Below are 16505 nucleotides of genomic sequence, written 5' to 3'. Positions count from 1 at the left end.
CTCAACCCGTGTCAGCGCAGCGTTACGTTAATAAAAGTTGTGCACTTATTGCCGTTTCCTCCTCCCCCCCCCCCCCAAAAAAAAAGTAGTGCGGTATGTTTTCTGTGTATGCAAAGTAGCTGTGTTCTGAATTGTTCCCTCATGGTTGCATGAAGTGTGGTCATATGGTCAATTGTGGTCAAAGATAGAGATTTCGAGGTTATTAGTATGATTCGACCTGATAGTAACTCACTGAAGGACAACTGGATAAGGCCTGTCTTGTTACAACGATAGAAAGTTTGAATTTGACTGTAAGGAATCGACAGAACCCCATTACCTGATCATCAGAAACAGGAAAATTTCGTGCATTACATTTTTATATCCAATTAATATAGATAACTTGTATTTGAAATAACAATGGACTGAATATGAATAAACACGAGTTATTTTATCTTTAAAAGAAGCCATTTTATTTAAAGAAAAAAAGAGTTTTTTGTGCCTGAAAATCTTTAGTTGTTTTGTACAAACAAAAATACTATCACGATGCGATGTTTAATGCGAGATATTTTAAGTGATATATTGAGAAGTTAGCTTTTTTCACATTTAGTTTTCTTTACTGACATAGAGTAATCAACGCGATTTAGTGTAATCCTTTAGTTTTATTCTTGCAATTTACATTCGTTGCGTTACATCTAATAATTGTTATTACGCATAATATTTGAAAGTATTTGTTATAAGTGCATTCATTTGCTTGCATTATCATATTTAAATAATAAGTGACATGGTTTAGATTTCTTCCAGTGATGCGCGGTGTGGTACTGATTCGAAATCTTCCATATGGATTTTTTGAAGCAGAACTTTGGCAGTATTTTGAGCAGTTTGGAAAGTTAAACAGGCTAAAGTTGTTTCATTCGAAAAAAGTAACTTTTTTCTCTTTGAAATTTTTATTTTATTTTCAGAACATGTAAAGAATCTTTTGAAATTAATTTATTTCCTAATGCAGTGCGTTTGATGGATAGAGGGTGCATTTGCTTTTACGAATTTCAACAATTACAGTATATTTCGAATATGCTGAAATTATGAAATTATATGTGTGGATAAACTCATTTTTTAATATATAAATATAAATATATCTGTATGTCTTTTTTTATTAGTAATTGACTGAAATTAAATATAGATATTTTTATCAGGACAGTTTATAATTAGTTTGCAGAAATTTATATTATTTTTTGTTTTTGTTATTATTTTCATTTCGTATACTTTTAAGACTGGAAGAAGCAAAGGCTACGCAATGATTGAATTTGCAAACAGTGACGTTGCAAAAATTGCTGCTAGTACCATGGATAATTACCTCATGTTTGACCATATTTTAAGATGTAAATTTATTTTCTAAATTCGTATTTTTCTTTAATTGTATTGTGCTTGGTAGGTGAAGTTCTTCCACTCGAGAAAGTTCGTAATGAAGCATTTCGAAATTGGTTTAGAAAGCCTTCAGGACATTACGCAAACAAAAAAACAGTTCAAAAGCAGAATAGTGTTAAAAGTCCAATCAATGTGAAGAATATGCAATTTCGTCTCTTGAAACATCTTAAAAATGCAAACAAGAAATTGCAACAGTTTGGAATTCAGTATCAATTTTCCTGCCCTAGCATGACGATAATTCAGGAAACATTACGAAAAGTGTCTTCTGAAAAGAAGAAACATGCAACGGAACAAAATTCTACAGTAGTGTAACAAATGATTTTTTATTTATATAAAATCTAAAAATATTTGTTTTTTGGTTCGTTTGAAACTTTAAAATTTGTACAGCGGCATTTCTCATAACATTGAAAAAAATTCAAACTAAGAAAGATGTATTTTTAAATTTTCATAAGTAACCTTGTATACAAAAATGGAAAAGAAAATTAAAACTGTACATGATTTGACGTCATTAATAAATTAGACATTAATATTAAATATAGTTCACCATTTAGGCTGGAATAATTTCACGTCATGCAAGCAAATAAGCGAAATTTTACGCTATTGATAATACTAAATAAACTTTAAAAGTAATTTTGTTTAATGAATTGATGTTAGATCTTTTAATTTGTTCAACTTTTATTCTTCTTAAAAATTTGTTTCAATAAAAAATGAGTGCATCACGGTTATTTTAATGCATTAATTTTATCATGTTATATATGTTTAAAATGCAATATTAGCAACTGTTTTTAGTCGTTAATTTAGAATGTTTAATTGTGACGTTTAGTAAACATGTACCGTCCTAGCTGCATGGAAGAGGTATAGCAACAGGACATCAGTTAAATGAAAATGGTTTTTTCTTTTTCAATAATTTGGAGCTCTTAAGGCATACATGATATATTCCAATAAGGTGGTTGAACTGCGATGAATAATGGCTACTACAATAAGATGCATAATGAATAGCAGATAATAGCTACTAGAATTAATTGTTTATTGGTAACGTTTAAAAGGCAAAGCAATGTGTCATATAAAAAATACATGGGTCAACTGGATGTTGTTTTCGAGACCAATTTGTAATAGGTTTACTTGACTGTGATTTGTCTTGAAGAATAGGACAACAAGGATCACCAGTCCAAGTAAAGCCCACTTACAAGTAACTTGCATTGTACAAAAGGACCTTCTTTGTGTTCTTTTTATTATTGGTGCCATGTAAGGCATCAGAAGGCAGCATTTCCTCGTCACTAGTCAAGTCAGAACTGCTTGGACGTGTCCTTTGCAAAAACTGCCACATTCGGTATGTTGAAAACAAAATAAATAATTAATATTCGATTAAATGAGATAAAAACAGAGATAACGACAAAATGAGTAAAAACTGAAAGCTACAGTAAAAATGGACAGAACTCAGGTAAATTAGAGAAGTAATAGTTTCCACCCAAATTTCCTACAGTGGAGAAAATTATAGGCAGATACTATGATCGCGTGTGGTCATCGTTTGTAGTGTGCAAAGTGTCTGGACTTATCCTCAGACAATTTGCACCTGTGACAATATTTCGCGGAACCTCTGGACACCGCTCGCTGAACACCAGGGTTTCGCGGAATCCTGTTTAAAAAACACTGATCTATACTAAACCGACTCTAGGGTTGACTAATATGTTCAAGTTTCAGTACATGTATTTCATTGTACGGAAATACTGAACATTTGAAATCAAATAACGTTGCTGTGCTTCAGCGGATCTGCTGCATTTTCAATTCATTTTACCCAACAACATAATGCTGAACTATGCGAAAGGTTTTACGTTAATGTTTTTACAATCACAGTTGCATCCGCAACCACCTTCATCTCTGTATTAGCCCTGCTCATGCTCTGTCGCCATATAATCATTGTTAACTATTCTCGTCGGCAAGCATGAAGTATGGATTAGTTTTTTATCTGCAATCCAGGCTTTCGTTGCCTTTTCTCTATGTAGTAATTCAAAGCATAGGAGCAATTCTGTACGACATATGGTAATACTGAGATTCAGCTAGAACTAAAGCTAGAGCTCGGCACTTTCCAGAGATGGCAATGAAAAAGAGGATTGATAAATGAGGAACTGAATAAAAATATCCATTTATGGTTAGTGTCATTTTTTATTTCTTATTCTTATTCTCAAATTTGATGTTATCTGTAACGTCCCGCGATTGTAATTATTGTGTTCCTTGCTTAGCCTAGACACATTAGGAAAATAGTTACTTAGTTGCCTAACATTATTCACAATTAGGTGTAGGATGACAGACGGAGAATCTTGTAGTGAGCATCGAAGCGACAAAATACGTGAAGAAATCTCAGAGAAAGATGAGCATACCAGCATGCTAAACATGCGCAGCAGCATCGAAGCGATGTTCAAATGCTTGATTTCTTTAACAGGACTTTTTTGTTGAATAAAAATTAAAAATGAATATTAAGAAAATGAATTCATTTAATGCAATTAGCTAATTTAGGAAGCTTATTTGTAGAAGTTTGTTATTTACACCAAAGATAATATTGTAAACCTTTATTATCATTATTTTACTTACTGTACTGTTGATTCTGTAATTATGTATACATCTAAATTTGACTTGTCTATATAAGTTTTTCTTTCATACTTTGCTCAAGTTATTAAAAACTCCAGATGCATGTGCAGTTGGTAAGTTTAATGATAATGACAAAATTTAAAGCAGCACATAACCATAAATATAATAAATCATCATTTAAAAAAGGAATTCATGACCTACACATGATGTAATTTTGCTGAAAATTTGTAAACAAAGTAACTGCCACCAACATGAATTGCTGGTGTTCAGTTGGATTTTTTTTGTTAATCGTCATCATCGGTACATTTCATGGAATATTTAATAATGTGCATTTCTTTTAGGATGGACATGTCAATTTTCAATTTCACTTTTATATGAGAAGGTGAATTTGAAGTAAGAAAGTTACTTTTTCTAGATCCGGACTTTAATTACAGTACTTTAGTTGCATGAGGATGAATGAATCATCGATATTTGCTGAATTAAAAATATCATTTGCCGGTGACTCTTTTGTCGGTAAAACGAGGTAGTTAATTTTTTTAATTGATTACTTATTTTATCATAAAATATTAATTAATATACTGCAGTAAAGTAGCATTTTGATCTGACTTTGTTTGAAGTTAATTCGGAGTATTTCTGTTATATATTATGAAATTATTACTTTTGAAAAGATCATGTATCACAGCTGTCAGAATTATTATTCAATGAAGTTAAATGTTTTTATATGTTCTGTGAGAATTAATTTATTTGATCCGTGGAGATGAAATCGAGAAACAGATGGTTTATATTTGGTATTTTTTAGTATTTTAAAACGATTTACCGAAAATGGATTTGACTCAGTTCGACCTACAATTGGTAAAACTATCATTAAGCAATTTTTCAATTTCACATTTGCATTTTTTTATTTAGGCGTAGACTATCTCTTTAAAACCATGTTCGTGAACGGAAAGCACGTGAAACTTCATCTTTGGGTATGTGCCAATTTATGATCAAAACTAAACGAATTGGATTTTCTAAAACTTTGAGAAATGCTACTTTATCAGGACACTGCTGGTTTGGAAAGATTTAAAAGTACCACGCATGTGTGTTATCGAAATTGTCATGGCATCGTTTTTGGTATGATGATTCATTGTTGGGTTTCATTAAATTAATTAATTAACGTTGTCGACTGTTCAGCTTGTTGACTTTGCATTTGTAACAGTAATATACATTAAATGTGCAGTTCAAAAGTATTATTATTATTAGGATAAAACTTTCATTAACTATTTGAATTTATTTATTTCTATTTATAGATGATGTGAAAAAAATTATTCAATTGCCAGTTGAAATTTCAGTCGAATTATTTGTTGTTTAAATTTAGTTTACGATGTAAACTGTCTGAAATCTTTTCAAAGTCTTAAGCAGTGGATCGAATATGCAAAGCTGTGCAACACGAAGACTAATTTTGTAAAAATGCTTATTGGAAATAAAGTGGATTTGGTAAGTTTGAAGATTATTTAAATAATTTTTCCGATTAATCACAGTCTCTCACATTTTTAAGTTTTCAGAATGAGCGGGAAGTTACTGAAGAAGAAGCTGCAAAATTTGCTTGGAGTAATTCGATGCTTTATTTGGAAACCAGTGCAAAGACAAGTAAAGGAGTACAAATGGCGTTTGAAGAACTTGTTCGTAAAGTAAACTTTTAAGCATATTAATTTTTGTGATAGAAATGCTAGTTAATGGTACAATTTGTATTGTTTGACTAAACGCTTGAGTGTTTAATTTATCATGTAGATTTTGGATACACCCGATCTTTGGACTGCATGCGTAGATGAGAACAAGAGACGTTTGCACGAAATGGAAGATGTTTCAATGTGCGAAAGGCTTTGGTGTTGACGACGATAACAGTTTTAATGCTTTCAGTTTTGATTTTGGATTAAAGAGTTTAATTACTTTGTTCGTTCGTAGTTGCTTATTCTTTTTGTACAATATGTGTTGAGCTTTTGGTCAGTTCGGTCTGTATTATCATGTAAATCGAGGCAACAGATGTAAGATCAAGTCACACAAACAGCAGCCAGAAAGAGGATTCAAAGAAGCACCACAAGCAAATTAAAGGTACGAAGTTTTGTTATTTATTTTTCACATGCGCAAACGTTTAATTTCTGTATAGACATTTATTCACACAGTAATACAGTATAATGATTATCAGGTTTCAAATTGTTCATTTTATCAACGATGTTATTTTCTAAACTGCAAAGAAAACACTTATTTGCAAAATAGTTAAAAGAATCAATAATAATGCATTTATATTTTTCATGTAAGACATCGATTTAGGATTTCTTATTCATGATTCTAAATTGCTGATATAATAAATGCGTAGCGGACGCGGACCGAGCTAACAACACTATTTCTCCAGACAACGAAGCGAAAGAAAGGTAAAGCTACCGTAAGCAGATTTGGACTGGAAGAGTACGGTAGTGCGTATGGGTGCATGTGTGTGGTTGTTGTTGTGTGGGTCGAAGAAGCTTTCTGTAACGCCTCGTCGGCGGTCCTCGCTCGCAGTTGCCAATAAAACTATACTTACTATACTATAGTGACTGTTGTTTGATTGTTATAATGCCACCAGGAAAGCGCGAATCGGAAAGAAAGGGAACCCGCCGGTCAATACCGACCGTCGCCGTTTAGCGACGAATGCGCCAATAGCGCGGTGGAGGAAGTGAACGAGCCTGCCCGAGGGAGCGGCTCGTTATATTCGTCTCCTATAACTATCGCGTAGGAAAAAAAATACACCGGAAGAACAGGCAGAAAACAATACTGCACTATTATTGACAATCAGGTTCTGATACCAGCTGTACTTCTTCGCGCTTTATTCGTCTTTGTAAAGAATTGCATTTTTACTGGGACTTTGATTCCAGCTGTAGTTGACAAGTCAGCGACAACTTCGCACATCATTAGACTGTTGTGGCAATGGCTATGAAACAAACTGATAGAAACAATTTATTCACTGAATTACAATGTTCAAAGGAGAACGGTCTTTCCATAGATATCTGCGAGCTGTATTTCTATACTGCTCTGCTGTCCTTGAATCTTTAAAGCATACTCTTCTTCAAGACTGACTCCTTTCAGGACTTGTCTTCAGGACTTGCTTTCTCTTTTTTCTAGCTCATTTATATATGAAATTTCTGATAACCATGATGCAATTTCACTGTTGACTATTTTTACTTCAATTCCAGGAATTGCAGCTTTTGAAAATACGCTGTTTATATTAATTAATTTACTGCACAGTTTATATTTTCTTACGGAATAAAGAACTTTTACACTAAAAGTATCAAATCCTTAATTGCATGTGAAAAGTCAACAAGGTGAATAAAATTAAATATTTAAATAAAGGAAAAATTTGACCATTGCTTTCAACAAGCATCATAAATTAATTTTCATGTTTAATAAGAGTGTAAATGTAAACTACAGTTAACATTTTAAAATTAAGAAATAGTTATATTTCATTTTCATTTTATTAATTACTATTAATTTCAACGTCAACTATTAATTTCTGACGTGATAACCATTACTAAAAGACAGCAAGGTAAGAAGCCAGTCATCACGCGCATTGCATGTCCGATTTTTCTGATTTGAAAGTTACTTAAATATGCCCACACTGACTTCATAAAATATTTTTTTATTTTATTAACTATCCACAACAATTTTTTATTAATTGTAATTTGCGCCGTTTTTGAATTTGCGTGTTCTGATGTTCAGTTGGTGCCATTTCACAATCACTTAAGCAAATAGTTTTGTGTCATGAAATTTTTATATTATTGAATTTAATTATTATCTTAAATAAATGAATTATATATATATATATATATATAATCTTCTTCTTCTCTTTTTTCTTACTTGTAAGGAAATATAAAATATAGTACTTTCAGTTCATTAACCCTCATCCTGGCGGCAAATTTTACACCGTAATCTTGGCACCTACTGTTTTATGCCTTTAGGTTTAAAAACAGGTATCAGCAATAAATTATAACTTTATTATATCAGAAAGTAACATGAAAGATTTCGGTGAATGTTATTTTCATTTATTTCACTATTACAGAAAAATACTATTTTAAAAAACAAATGTCAGAGTAACGGCACCATGGAAAATAAAATCCAAAGATACATGATGAGTTTACATGAATTTCATGAAATTTGAGAAGCGGAAATAAGAGATGCTGCAGAAATTAGAAAAACGGAAGTACTTTACATTTTAACTCCCGTTTATTTTTTAACCCTCATCCGGGCGGCAAATTTTACACCTTAATCCGGGCACCTGTCTACATATGTAGACAGAAGAAGTTTCATCATGTTTAATCCTTTTACATGATGTTAAAATGATTATTTTTTCAAGAACCAATTATAATTTCACAAATAGATTATTTATTTTATTCAATGCAAGCGCTACACGATATTTTAGTGATTTTATGGCTGCTAAGTATATATTTTTTTTTACATGAATGGCAGCAGTTTTACACTGATTTTCGACGTCCAGGCATTCAGCATTTTGATGGATTTTATCGTTTTATATCTCATATCTGTAACATTTATAATTTTGGAGCAGTCTGTAACGGATGAAGGCATGTTTAGTTTGTGCACAGATTTTTTCATTTTGATACCTCATTTCGATGTGTTTGACCAGCTGAAAGCTCTCTCATAAAACGCTTTTTTATCTTTGCTGATGTTTCATCAGTAAGAATGCGTTGTTGATGCACACCTCAACAATGAAGTACAACATCAGTATGGTGTATCTGTTGGTCTTTTTTTATAGCAAAAATCTTCTATTCTTGCATCCATGCTATCCACGCATCCTTTGCCCAGATTATAGTCATTTATGATGTTTGGTCTTTTGTCACACCTCACTGGTCGTCTATTTTGAACTTTGCGTGGCATGAAGTCAACAGAAGAACATTGTTGTTTTTCCTTGGCACGTAATTGATCATCATTACTTTTCTGTTTTGCTCATAAACAGCTAATGTACAGTAAAGGTCACGCCGTGCTGCTTTACTTAAACATGCTAGAACATCACGACAATAGCAAACCAATAGCTGTAAGATCATGCTCAAGAAGATGTTGCGCAATGGAATATGATGCAAAATAACGGTCCATAAAAACGTTTTTGTTAGAGTTCACAAACGGCTGTGCCAATTGCCTAACATTGGTGCCTGCAAGACCAATGTGACGTTCTTCACGACTTCTGCCAGCATATAACAAATATTTCAGAGCATAACCATTCTCCGCGTCACATATCCAGTTGATCTTCACACCGTACTTTCCTGGTCAAATGGTCAAATGGTCAATACGTATGGTAAAATGCAAAAGTGGCAATCACAAGTTCACCGCAACCGATTATTTATAGCAATGAATAGCTGCATAATGGATATCGCTCATCCACTTTTTAAAGCTGCCATAAACAACTGGCTGTTTTTGTTGCATATTGAGCTAATAGCAGTGGCTCTTCAACAAACATCAAGAAGGTCTGAAAGCACTGACAGACACTCATGAAGCATACCGTATTTATCTTTGGGGTTGACACCCTTTTTGACTAATCTACTCTATAAAATCCACAGAAACTTTATCCCAGATTCCATAAAGCACACGAACGTGAACCACATTCAAAAATAGTCAAAGATGTGGATTATTTCAGTATAATCATCAAAAAAAGAGAAAGTGTTATGTGTTTACATACGTAGACAAGTGCCCGGAATATGAATAGTAAACATGAAACAACAGCTTAAAAACGTCTTAGAACCAAAAAATTAGCTGTGAAGATAGACCACAAAATTTTATCAAAAGTTGTGGAATGAATAAGGCTAATTATTTTTTCATGTCACAGCATTGTTCCAAACATTGTTTGTCTACATATGTAGACAGGTGCCCAGATTAGGGTTAATCATTCGAAATTAAAGTTCTGCATGGTGAATATCAGAATTCATTCTATTGTGACATATTGTTCTGCTGTGCAGTGTACATGGCTGCTTTACTTCCTTTTGATTGATATTTTATGCTGGCTATATAATTATCAAATACAATAATAAAATATTAAGCTGTCATAATGGATAATGCTATGCTTTGCTATGACTTAAAAAGGAATATTTAAAGCAAAATATATTAAGTTATTTTACAAGCCGATTATTGTATCATTGTTTTTAATTTAATAATTGATAAGATTCAAAGTTAAAATCGAAGGATACTGATTCAAATTCTGTTTGATACTTTCTTTTCATTCCTTACATGCTTAATTTCTAGAAAACTTGTTATTCAAAAAAATTCAACGTGGTTTTTAGGATCTTACCTGACATCGTAAAATGATGAAAATTTTTCAGAAGCTAATTTTTATTTCTATTTTTCAAGTGAGTAATAAATGATTACAATTAAATGTATTTATGTATTATCACTTTTAGACTGAATAATAAATATTTAGAATGTGAAACAAATGTTATTTACTAGCAACTTTTATGAAGAAAATATGCTTTGCTTATTGGAAAGCAAACCACTGGACAATCATTCTGAAGTTTTAAGCAGCATGTTCACAACTACAGTGGGTGAATGTATTGCAAAATGCAATGAAGCAAACAATCCTTGCAATTCAGTGTATTACGTTCATAATGCAATGGATGAAAGAAATGTTTGCTATCACTTAACATATAAGATACAAGCAGGATCTGATTTAAGAAAAAATAATGGAAAATTTCTTTATTACATTCAGAAGTGTGATTTAGGTAAGAATGTTTAAATGAAATTCAGCAACTGAGCTATAAACAGAAACTTGAGTTTCTATTTTAAAAATTACAGTCAAAATAAATTGCAAAGGAACATAAATATTATAAACAGACTGTTTTAATAAATTTTTATGAAAACAAATCAATAATGCTTTAAAATGTACTTTCATTATTCATTATGCAGTTAATGAAAATTTTCCTTTGTATAAACAAAACTTATATTTCTCTGACTTGAATCAAAAAAGAATTTTAAAATATTAATGTTCATATTTGATTTTGATTTGTATAAAATTAAAATAAAAGAATAGATTTTTAGTGAATTTTTTTAAGAAATTGAAAAAGTACATTTTTAAGCATCAAATGGTATTGTCTCAACAAATGCCACGTCGAACAGTGTAAATAAAGTACACCTACCTCTATTCAAGTTAAATTGCTATCTTGAACAGCAGTCGTTATCACTTGCAATGAATTCAACTTTTATTGGCCAAGAATTTTCAATGAATAACGATTTGTGTGCATATTATTGCCATGTCAGAAATTCATGTAATGCAATTTCTTTTATGGCTGAAGAGAATACCTGCATACTTTACCATTCTGAAATTGACGACAGAATTTCCGTATCAACGCAGGAAGAATACAGTGAATTTTACTTAATGCTTGGCTGTATAGATGGTAGATATGTTTCTTTTTATTCCATATCTTTAAAAGTAACTTTTAGAAAAACAAAAAAACCACTATTCAATTAGAAATGACGATTAACATAAAACAAATATTTATATATTTTTTTCAGTCATCTCTTATTTAAAGTAAAATAATTGTTTTCTTTTTTATATTTTAATATAATTTAAAATTTGCTTTATAGTATTAACTTATAGATGCAGTAAGTGTAACTACTATTCTGCTGACTGACAGTTATGGAAATAGGCACACTCTTTCATTTCGTGCACCAGACGAAGGTAGATAAATTTAAATCAATGTTGCCAATATTTGTTTTTACAGAATAACATTTCAATTTTTTATGCAGTATGTTAAGATGTGCTAAGGGAAAACAGAAAACGCTATTATTTTATGCAATGATTTAATGTTAGTATAAAATGTGAAAGTTAATATAATAATATTGTAGAATAGGATTTTAATTTTTAACCGAGTTTGTGCATATATGCATTATTATATAAAAATTAATGATGATAAATCAGATAAATAATGAAATTCTTTGATGAAGATGCCAGTTTAAAACGCACTTTGCATTTTTAGATTTTATTCCTTTTTATAATGATTATAATGCAAGTGAACTGGAAAATAATGAAGAAATAGTGCACATATTTCATTTTCATATTCAATGCAATGCTATGCAGATGAGTTTCTCCGAAGCAAAAGAATTTAAACTTCATTCAAGAATACATTCAGTATTGTCATTAAATATGTGCATGCATCACTGTCTTAGTACAGGATTAAACTGGGTATTTCGTGCAGTTGTTTATCATAAAGAAAAGAAAATTTGTGAACTGTACACCAAAAATGCAAATGGTAGTAGTATATTATCAGATGAAGAACAGAAAATGATTAAACTGTATAATTGCTTCAAAGGTAATTACTTAAAATCTTTCAACGCTTAATTTCATTAATGGAAAAAAATTTATAAAGTAAATTATTTCAAAATGATATTACTTTAGTGATATTTAATATTTTTGATTTCTTGCCAACTGTTTTATGCCTTTAGCTTCAGCATTCTTTAGTATAATAAATTCAAAATAAGCAAAAATTAATGAAAAAATTTCCAATTTATTTTATTTAGATAGAGAATATGAAAGAATTAACAATCCAGAACCTCTGAATATATTTTTTGAAGAACTCGGGAAAGTTTGTGTTGTTGAATTTTACAAAGGCAGAGAATTATCAATGTGGTCATTAATTGGAAAAATATCAAATACTACAAATTTAAAGAAATGCATGTTAGAATGCTTATTTAAGCGCTTTACTGAAGATTGCTTGGCTGTAGGTTTTGGAACGAACAGTGAATGCTCACTTTTTAGAAAAGATTCGTTTTCTAATGATATAAAGCTACAGCAGGATACCATTTTTGCTGAATTGTTGATGTGCAAATATGGAATGCTCACTGATGAACTGCTCCCATACTGACAAACATTTTTGCTATTTATAAAGTGAATATTTTTAATTAATTGAAATTAATTAAAAAGTGAATGATAAATATTTTTTAAAATGTTGTTTGACTATGACTTGCTATAATATATTCAATTTGCATATTAAACAGGAGAAAAAAATAAGTTCTTTAATAAAAACTAAATTAATGAAATATTTCATATTTCAACCAATATATAAAGTTTAAAAAATTTTTAATTTAATTTACAAATATCAAACTTTTCAGCATTACAAACATAAATGATGAATTCACATTCTGTTTATGAATTTCATACATATAAAATATCAGTAAAATTTACCTAATTTTTACTTATAGAATACAATAAACTGGCTGTATGAAATTTTATTAAGAATTTGATAATTTAGACTTTCAAAATCATATTTTCCTTATTAATTATTCTTTAACTGCAGTACGAAAACAATTTAATTAATTATCGTTATTGTTTATTTATGAAGTAATTAATTTTGAAACTTTTCAAAAATTGGAAATTAAATGGCAAACATGAATAAATTCTTTACTTTTACGATAGTTAAGCTAACTGTTGAGCTAGGCAAATTATTTGGTATGCAAAGCAAATACAAATGAATGCTATTTAAGCGCGACAGTATTTCTGGTGTTGTAGTTACAGTTTTATAGGTTTAAAAAATGGTTTCATATCAAATGCATGTAATTCTGATCATTGGTCTTTTTTCGACGGTATGTTGAACTGTAATAGTCTTAATGTATTTTTGAAAATCTTATTTTTAAAGACATCTGAGCAGACACGGTTTGTAACGTATTTTTCTGAGGAGAATCTCTCATGTTTGTTAGAACATCGTCATTTGAAGCAAAATGAAACATCAGTTTTAGAAAAGCTTCCTCTCAGCACCCTCACTGACTGCATTGTTGCATGCTATTTGCGTAACCAAAGCGGTTTTTGTAATGAAATATATTTTTCCAAATCAAAGCTAATTTGTTATTTTATTGAACAACAAGAAGGCCCTTTTGAAGACACTGATGAAGAACACCGTTATTTGTATTACTTTATACATAAATGTGCATTTGGTAATTATACGCTTTATGGTATACTTTTATAACAATATATAAATATTTATTTATTTAAAAATCTATTATTTAAGTTTCAAATAAGCTTTAATAATTCACCCCATTTATTAATGAGTGAAATAATTAATATGAATATTTAACATTAAGAATTTCATTGCAGTGTTTAAAATAAACAAAAACACTTTTACAAATACTTGAAAAAATTTAAATTTATTTTGCATAACACCCATGTTAATGATATCTAAAGTATCTTAATTTAATTACCAAGAGATTCAAATATCAATATTTTTTGAATAAAAGCTTTAGAGATTAATAATTAAAATCATATAAAAATAAATTTCACAATTTTTATATTTAATAATTTCAAAAAAATCATTCAGTTCATGCAACTTTAAATGGAATTATTTTACAAATTTACACAACTAATATCAGTGAGATTTTTTATAATATTTTAGGGAAAAAGAATTTGTTAAATGATGAAAAAATTCAAAGGAAAAGCCATAATTTCGATACTTTAAAAAGTTATGTTGTACTGCATGATGTTAGTCAGATTTGTTATTTGGAACAGCGTTCACTAAAAGAAACGAAAAATGCTATCGCATTTCGAAACATTACTTCGAGCAGTTTGTTCTCATGTATTTATTTTTGCCAACAGTGGAGTTCTTTTGCCCACTGCAACGCAGTATCCTATTCCTTGAAAACTGGAGATTGCATTTTGTATCATGATTATGTTCCAGGACTTCAAAGAAGTAGTGTTGAATCTTCTTCAACAAAATTTTATTCAGTCTTCTTATGCTTGGATAGTAAGAAATTTTGTGTGTTTCATCACTTTAAAAATATATAAATATTCACTTAAAATGACGAACAATTAATAATGTGCGCATTACTATTATAGATAACAATAAACAACACTATTCCATAAAATCAAAAATCATTATTTTTTCTTGAAACTTCATGAGAATTAATATATAAATTCAATTTGGTCAAAAATATTTTAGAATGAACAATATATTTGCCGATATGCTTTTTATATTTATGCTATTGTTTTAGTTTCTATAGAAGTTATCTCCATTGAAATAATTAAAGGGACAAATTTCAACTTTGAATGTTCAACTGAAATTACTCCTGAACAACACGGCATTGTATCAGAAGATTTTGAAAGACAACCTTTCAGTAATGCAATCATATTTCATATTAGAAAACAAACAATAAAAAATATATCTTGATAAATAAATAAAATAAGAAACAGTTGATGAAAATTTAATGCGAATAAATTATTTGCATCTTAATTATGACTTCTAAATTTAGACAATTATATTGTTCATCTTTTAGAAATGCACGTATAGGCACAGTATTTGATTTAATTTTAATTATATGTATACAGTTCATCATATTTTTGATTATGAGCAATTTAGAAATGATTTTAAAAAAAGAATAATTATAAAATTTATTAGCACTGGCTTATTTTATTTGAAGAGCAGAAATAGTGTTTAAACTTCAAAAATTGTATTTCAATCTAAGATAATTTGAATACGTTTGCATTTCAAAAAAGTAATCAATATTGAATCATTTTAGGCAGCAGAGGGTCCGAATGGATGAAATATATTGCAAGCTTTGGTTCAAGAAGTGTTTTTCTTACAGCTAATCTTTACGAGTTCTTTGAAATATGCAAAATAAAAATAGTCGACCCCAGAAGTATAAAAAATCTCATTCTTCATGAAAGTCATCTAAGAGTAAATTCATTGAATACATGCCTGCACAAGTGTCGACATGCTATTAGCGAATGGCCATATCGGGCTGTCCACTATTCTTCAGAGAAAAAATATTGCCATATTTATGTGAAAAGTAACGAAACGTCTGTGAATGTCACACTGGAGGCAGATGAGCAGTTTGTCGAACTTCAAACATGCTTTACTGGTAAACAAACAAACAGTTATCCAGTTTATTGGTTTTATAATATAGGAAAAAGTTTTGCTTAAGAATTATATAATTAAAAACAAGAATTTTTGTGAAATTTTAATGAACATCATAATTATTTGAATGCAAACCCCGCCCTAAATTTTTATTAACTTTTGATTTCAGAAAATTATAGAATCACTTTTTAGATCGAAGATACGACCGTGCTAACAATCCAGACGCATTAGTATTTTATATAAAAAGTCAACGTGAAGTATGCCTTGTTGAATTTTATCGAAAAATCTTTCTGAATCATTGGAAAACAATTAATTATATAATGAATGCAACTAATATTATTGAATGTTTGTCATGGTGCCGTCATTATGATAATAGAGATCAGTGTTCAGCGATAAATTTTGCTGTAGATGGAAAATGTCGTCTTTTGAAAAAATTCTACAGACGAGCAAGCTATCGAACTTTGCGAAAATCTGTATTCGGTGAAGTACTAGTGTGCAAACCAGGCTGCTTAACAGATGAATTTCAGCCATTTTAGAAGTGCCTGATGCATGTTTGTGTATTTTCATATTTTTATCTATTTTCAGTGAAAATTCCATTCCATTAAAGTTGATAATAATAAATAATTGTCCGTTGAAAATTAATATTTTACATGTGCATATATATAT

At 30.0% G+C, this 16505-nt stretch overlaps 6 protein-coding genes across 6 annotated transcripts; 4 read left to right on the top strand and 2 right to left on the bottom strand.

Moving 5' to 3' along the window:
• The first annotated feature begins 782 nt into the window (after window positions 1-782).
• Window positions 783-1713, top strand: Tsp_00194 (putative RNA recognition motif protein). The gene is made up of 4 exons (XM_003375931.1): window positions 783-865; window positions 939-981; window positions 1247-1335; window positions 1464-1713. The coding sequence occupies exons 1-4, from the start codon at window positions 783-785 to the stop codon at window positions 1711-1713; spliced, it is 465 nt and encodes a 154-aa protein (XP_003375979.1).
• Window positions 1714-2301: 588 nt separating this feature from the next.
• On the bottom strand, window positions 2302-2728 carry Tsp_00195 (putative phosphatidylinositol kinase L615). Its single transcript, XM_003375930.1, has 2 exons — window positions 2589-2728; window positions 2302-2413 (listed from the first exon to the last, which is right to left on the bottom strand). Exons 1-2 carry the CDS (start codon window positions 2726-2728, stop codon window positions 2302-2304), a joined length of 252 nt encoding a protein of 83 aa, XP_003375978.1.
• A 1357-nt stretch (window positions 2729-4085) lies between these two features.
• Window positions 4086-5859, top strand: Tsp_00196 (Ras-related protein Rab-18). The gene is made up of 7 exons (XM_003375929.1): window positions 4086-4100; window positions 4422-4510; window positions 4787-4955; window positions 5161-5213; window positions 5319-5463; window positions 5532-5657; window positions 5758-5859. The coding sequence occupies exons 1-7, from the start codon at window positions 4086-4088 to the stop codon at window positions 5857-5859; spliced, it is 699 nt and encodes a 232-aa protein (XP_003375977.1).
• Window positions 5860-6404: 545 nt separating this feature from the next.
• Window positions 6405-6915, bottom strand: Tsp_00197 (secretin receptor). Its single transcript, XM_003375928.1, has 3 exons — window positions 6810-6915; window positions 6632-6722; window positions 6405-6537 (listed from the first exon to the last, which is right to left on the bottom strand). Exons 1-3 carry the CDS (start codon window positions 6913-6915, stop codon window positions 6405-6407), a joined length of 330 nt encoding a protein of 109 aa, XP_003375976.1.
• A 2098-nt stretch (window positions 6916-9013) lies between these two features.
• Window positions 9014-9504, top strand: Tsp_00198 (conserved hypothetical protein). The gene is made up of 2 exons (XM_003375927.1): window positions 9014-9049; window positions 9223-9504. The coding sequence occupies exons 1-2, from the start codon at window positions 9014-9016 to the stop codon at window positions 9502-9504; spliced, it is 318 nt and encodes a 105-aa protein (XP_003375975.1).
• A 964-nt stretch (window positions 9505-10468) lies between these two features.
• Tsp_00199 (putative PAN domain protein) lies at window positions 10469-16375 on the top strand. Its single transcript, XM_003375926.1, has 11 exons — window positions 10469-10721; window positions 11076-11393; window positions 11597-11677; window positions 12129-12308; window positions 12517-12581; window positions 13632-13766; window positions 13830-13890; window positions 14382-14729; window positions 14977-15099; window positions 15502-15866; window positions 16019-16375. Exons 1-11 carry the CDS (start codon window positions 10469-10471, stop codon window positions 16373-16375), a joined length of 2286 nt encoding a protein of 761 aa, XP_003375974.1.
• Window positions 16376-16505: the final 130 nt, after the last annotated feature.

This window comes from Trichinella spiralis (assembly GCF_000181795.1).
Source record: "Trichinella spiralis strain ISS 195 chromosome Unknown Scfld4, whole genome shotgun sequence".
NCBI lineage: Eukaryota > Metazoa > Nematoda > Enoplea > Trichinellida > Trichinellidae > Trichinella > Trichinella spiralis.
This window is presented reverse-complemented; position numbering and strand designations above follow the sequence as displayed.

Bases quoted from the DNA above. Each gene is read 5' to 3' on its own strand.
- Tsp_00197 (XM_003375928.1), bottom strand. From the start codon at position 6,915: ATGATGTGCGAAGTTGTCGCTGACTTGTCAACTACAGCTGGAATCAAA. The intron at 6,723-6,809 runs GTATCAGAACCT...CGATAGTTATAG, and splicing joins AGCGCGAAGAAGTACAGCTG to GAGACGAATATAACGAGCCG. The intron at 6,538-6,631 runs GTATTGACCGGC...TAGTAAGTATAG, and splicing joins TCGCTAAACGGCGACGGTCG to TTTTATTGGCAACTGCGAGC.
- Tsp_00194 (XM_003375931.1), top strand. From the start codon at position 783: ATGCGCGGTGTGGTACTGATTCGAAATCTTCCATATGGATTTTTTGAA. The intron at 982-1,246 runs GTGCGTTTGATG...TATACTTTTAAG, and splicing joins TTAATTTATTTCCTAATGCA to ACTGGAAGAAGCAAAGGCTA. The intron at 1,336-1,463 runs GTTTGACCATAT...AAATTGGTTTAG, and splicing joins ACCATGGATAATTACCTCAT to AAAGCCTTCAGGACATTACG.
- Tsp_00198 (XM_003375927.1), top strand. From the start codon at position 9,014: ATGCTAGAACATCACGACAATAGCAAACCAATAGCT. The intron at 9,050-9,222 runs GTAAGATCATGC...CAAATATTTCAG, and splicing joins ACAATAGCAAACCAATAGCT to AGCATAACCATTCTCCGCGT.
- Tsp_00199 (XM_003375926.1), top strand. From the start codon at position 10,469: ATGCTTTGCTTATTGGAAAGCAAACCACTGGACAATCATTCTGAAGTT. The intron at 10,722-11,075 runs GTAAGAATGTTT...TACATTTTTAAG, and splicing joins CATTCAGAAGTGTGATTTAG to CATCAAATGGTATTGTCTCA. The intron at 12,309-12,516 runs GTAATTACTTAA...TATTTTATTTAG, and splicing joins ACTGTATAATTGCTTCAAAG to ATAGAGAATATGAAAGAATT.
- Tsp_00195 (XM_003375930.1), bottom strand. From the start codon at position 2,728: ATGTGGCAGTTTTTGCAAAGGACACGTCCAAGCAGTTCTGACTTGACT. The intron at 2,414-2,588 runs GTAAGTGGGCTT...AATTAATTCTAG, and splicing joins TTGTACAATGCAAGTTACTT to TAGCTATTATCTGCTATTCA.
- Tsp_00196 (XM_003375929.1), top strand. The intron at 4,511-4,786 runs GTAGTTAATTTT...GGTATTTTTTAG, and splicing joins TCTTTTGTCGGTAAAACGAG to TATTTTAAAACGATTTACCG. The intron at 5,658-5,757 runs GTAAACTTTTAA...TTTATCATGTAG, and splicing joins TTGAAGAACTTGTTCGTAAA to ATTTTGGATACACCCGATCT.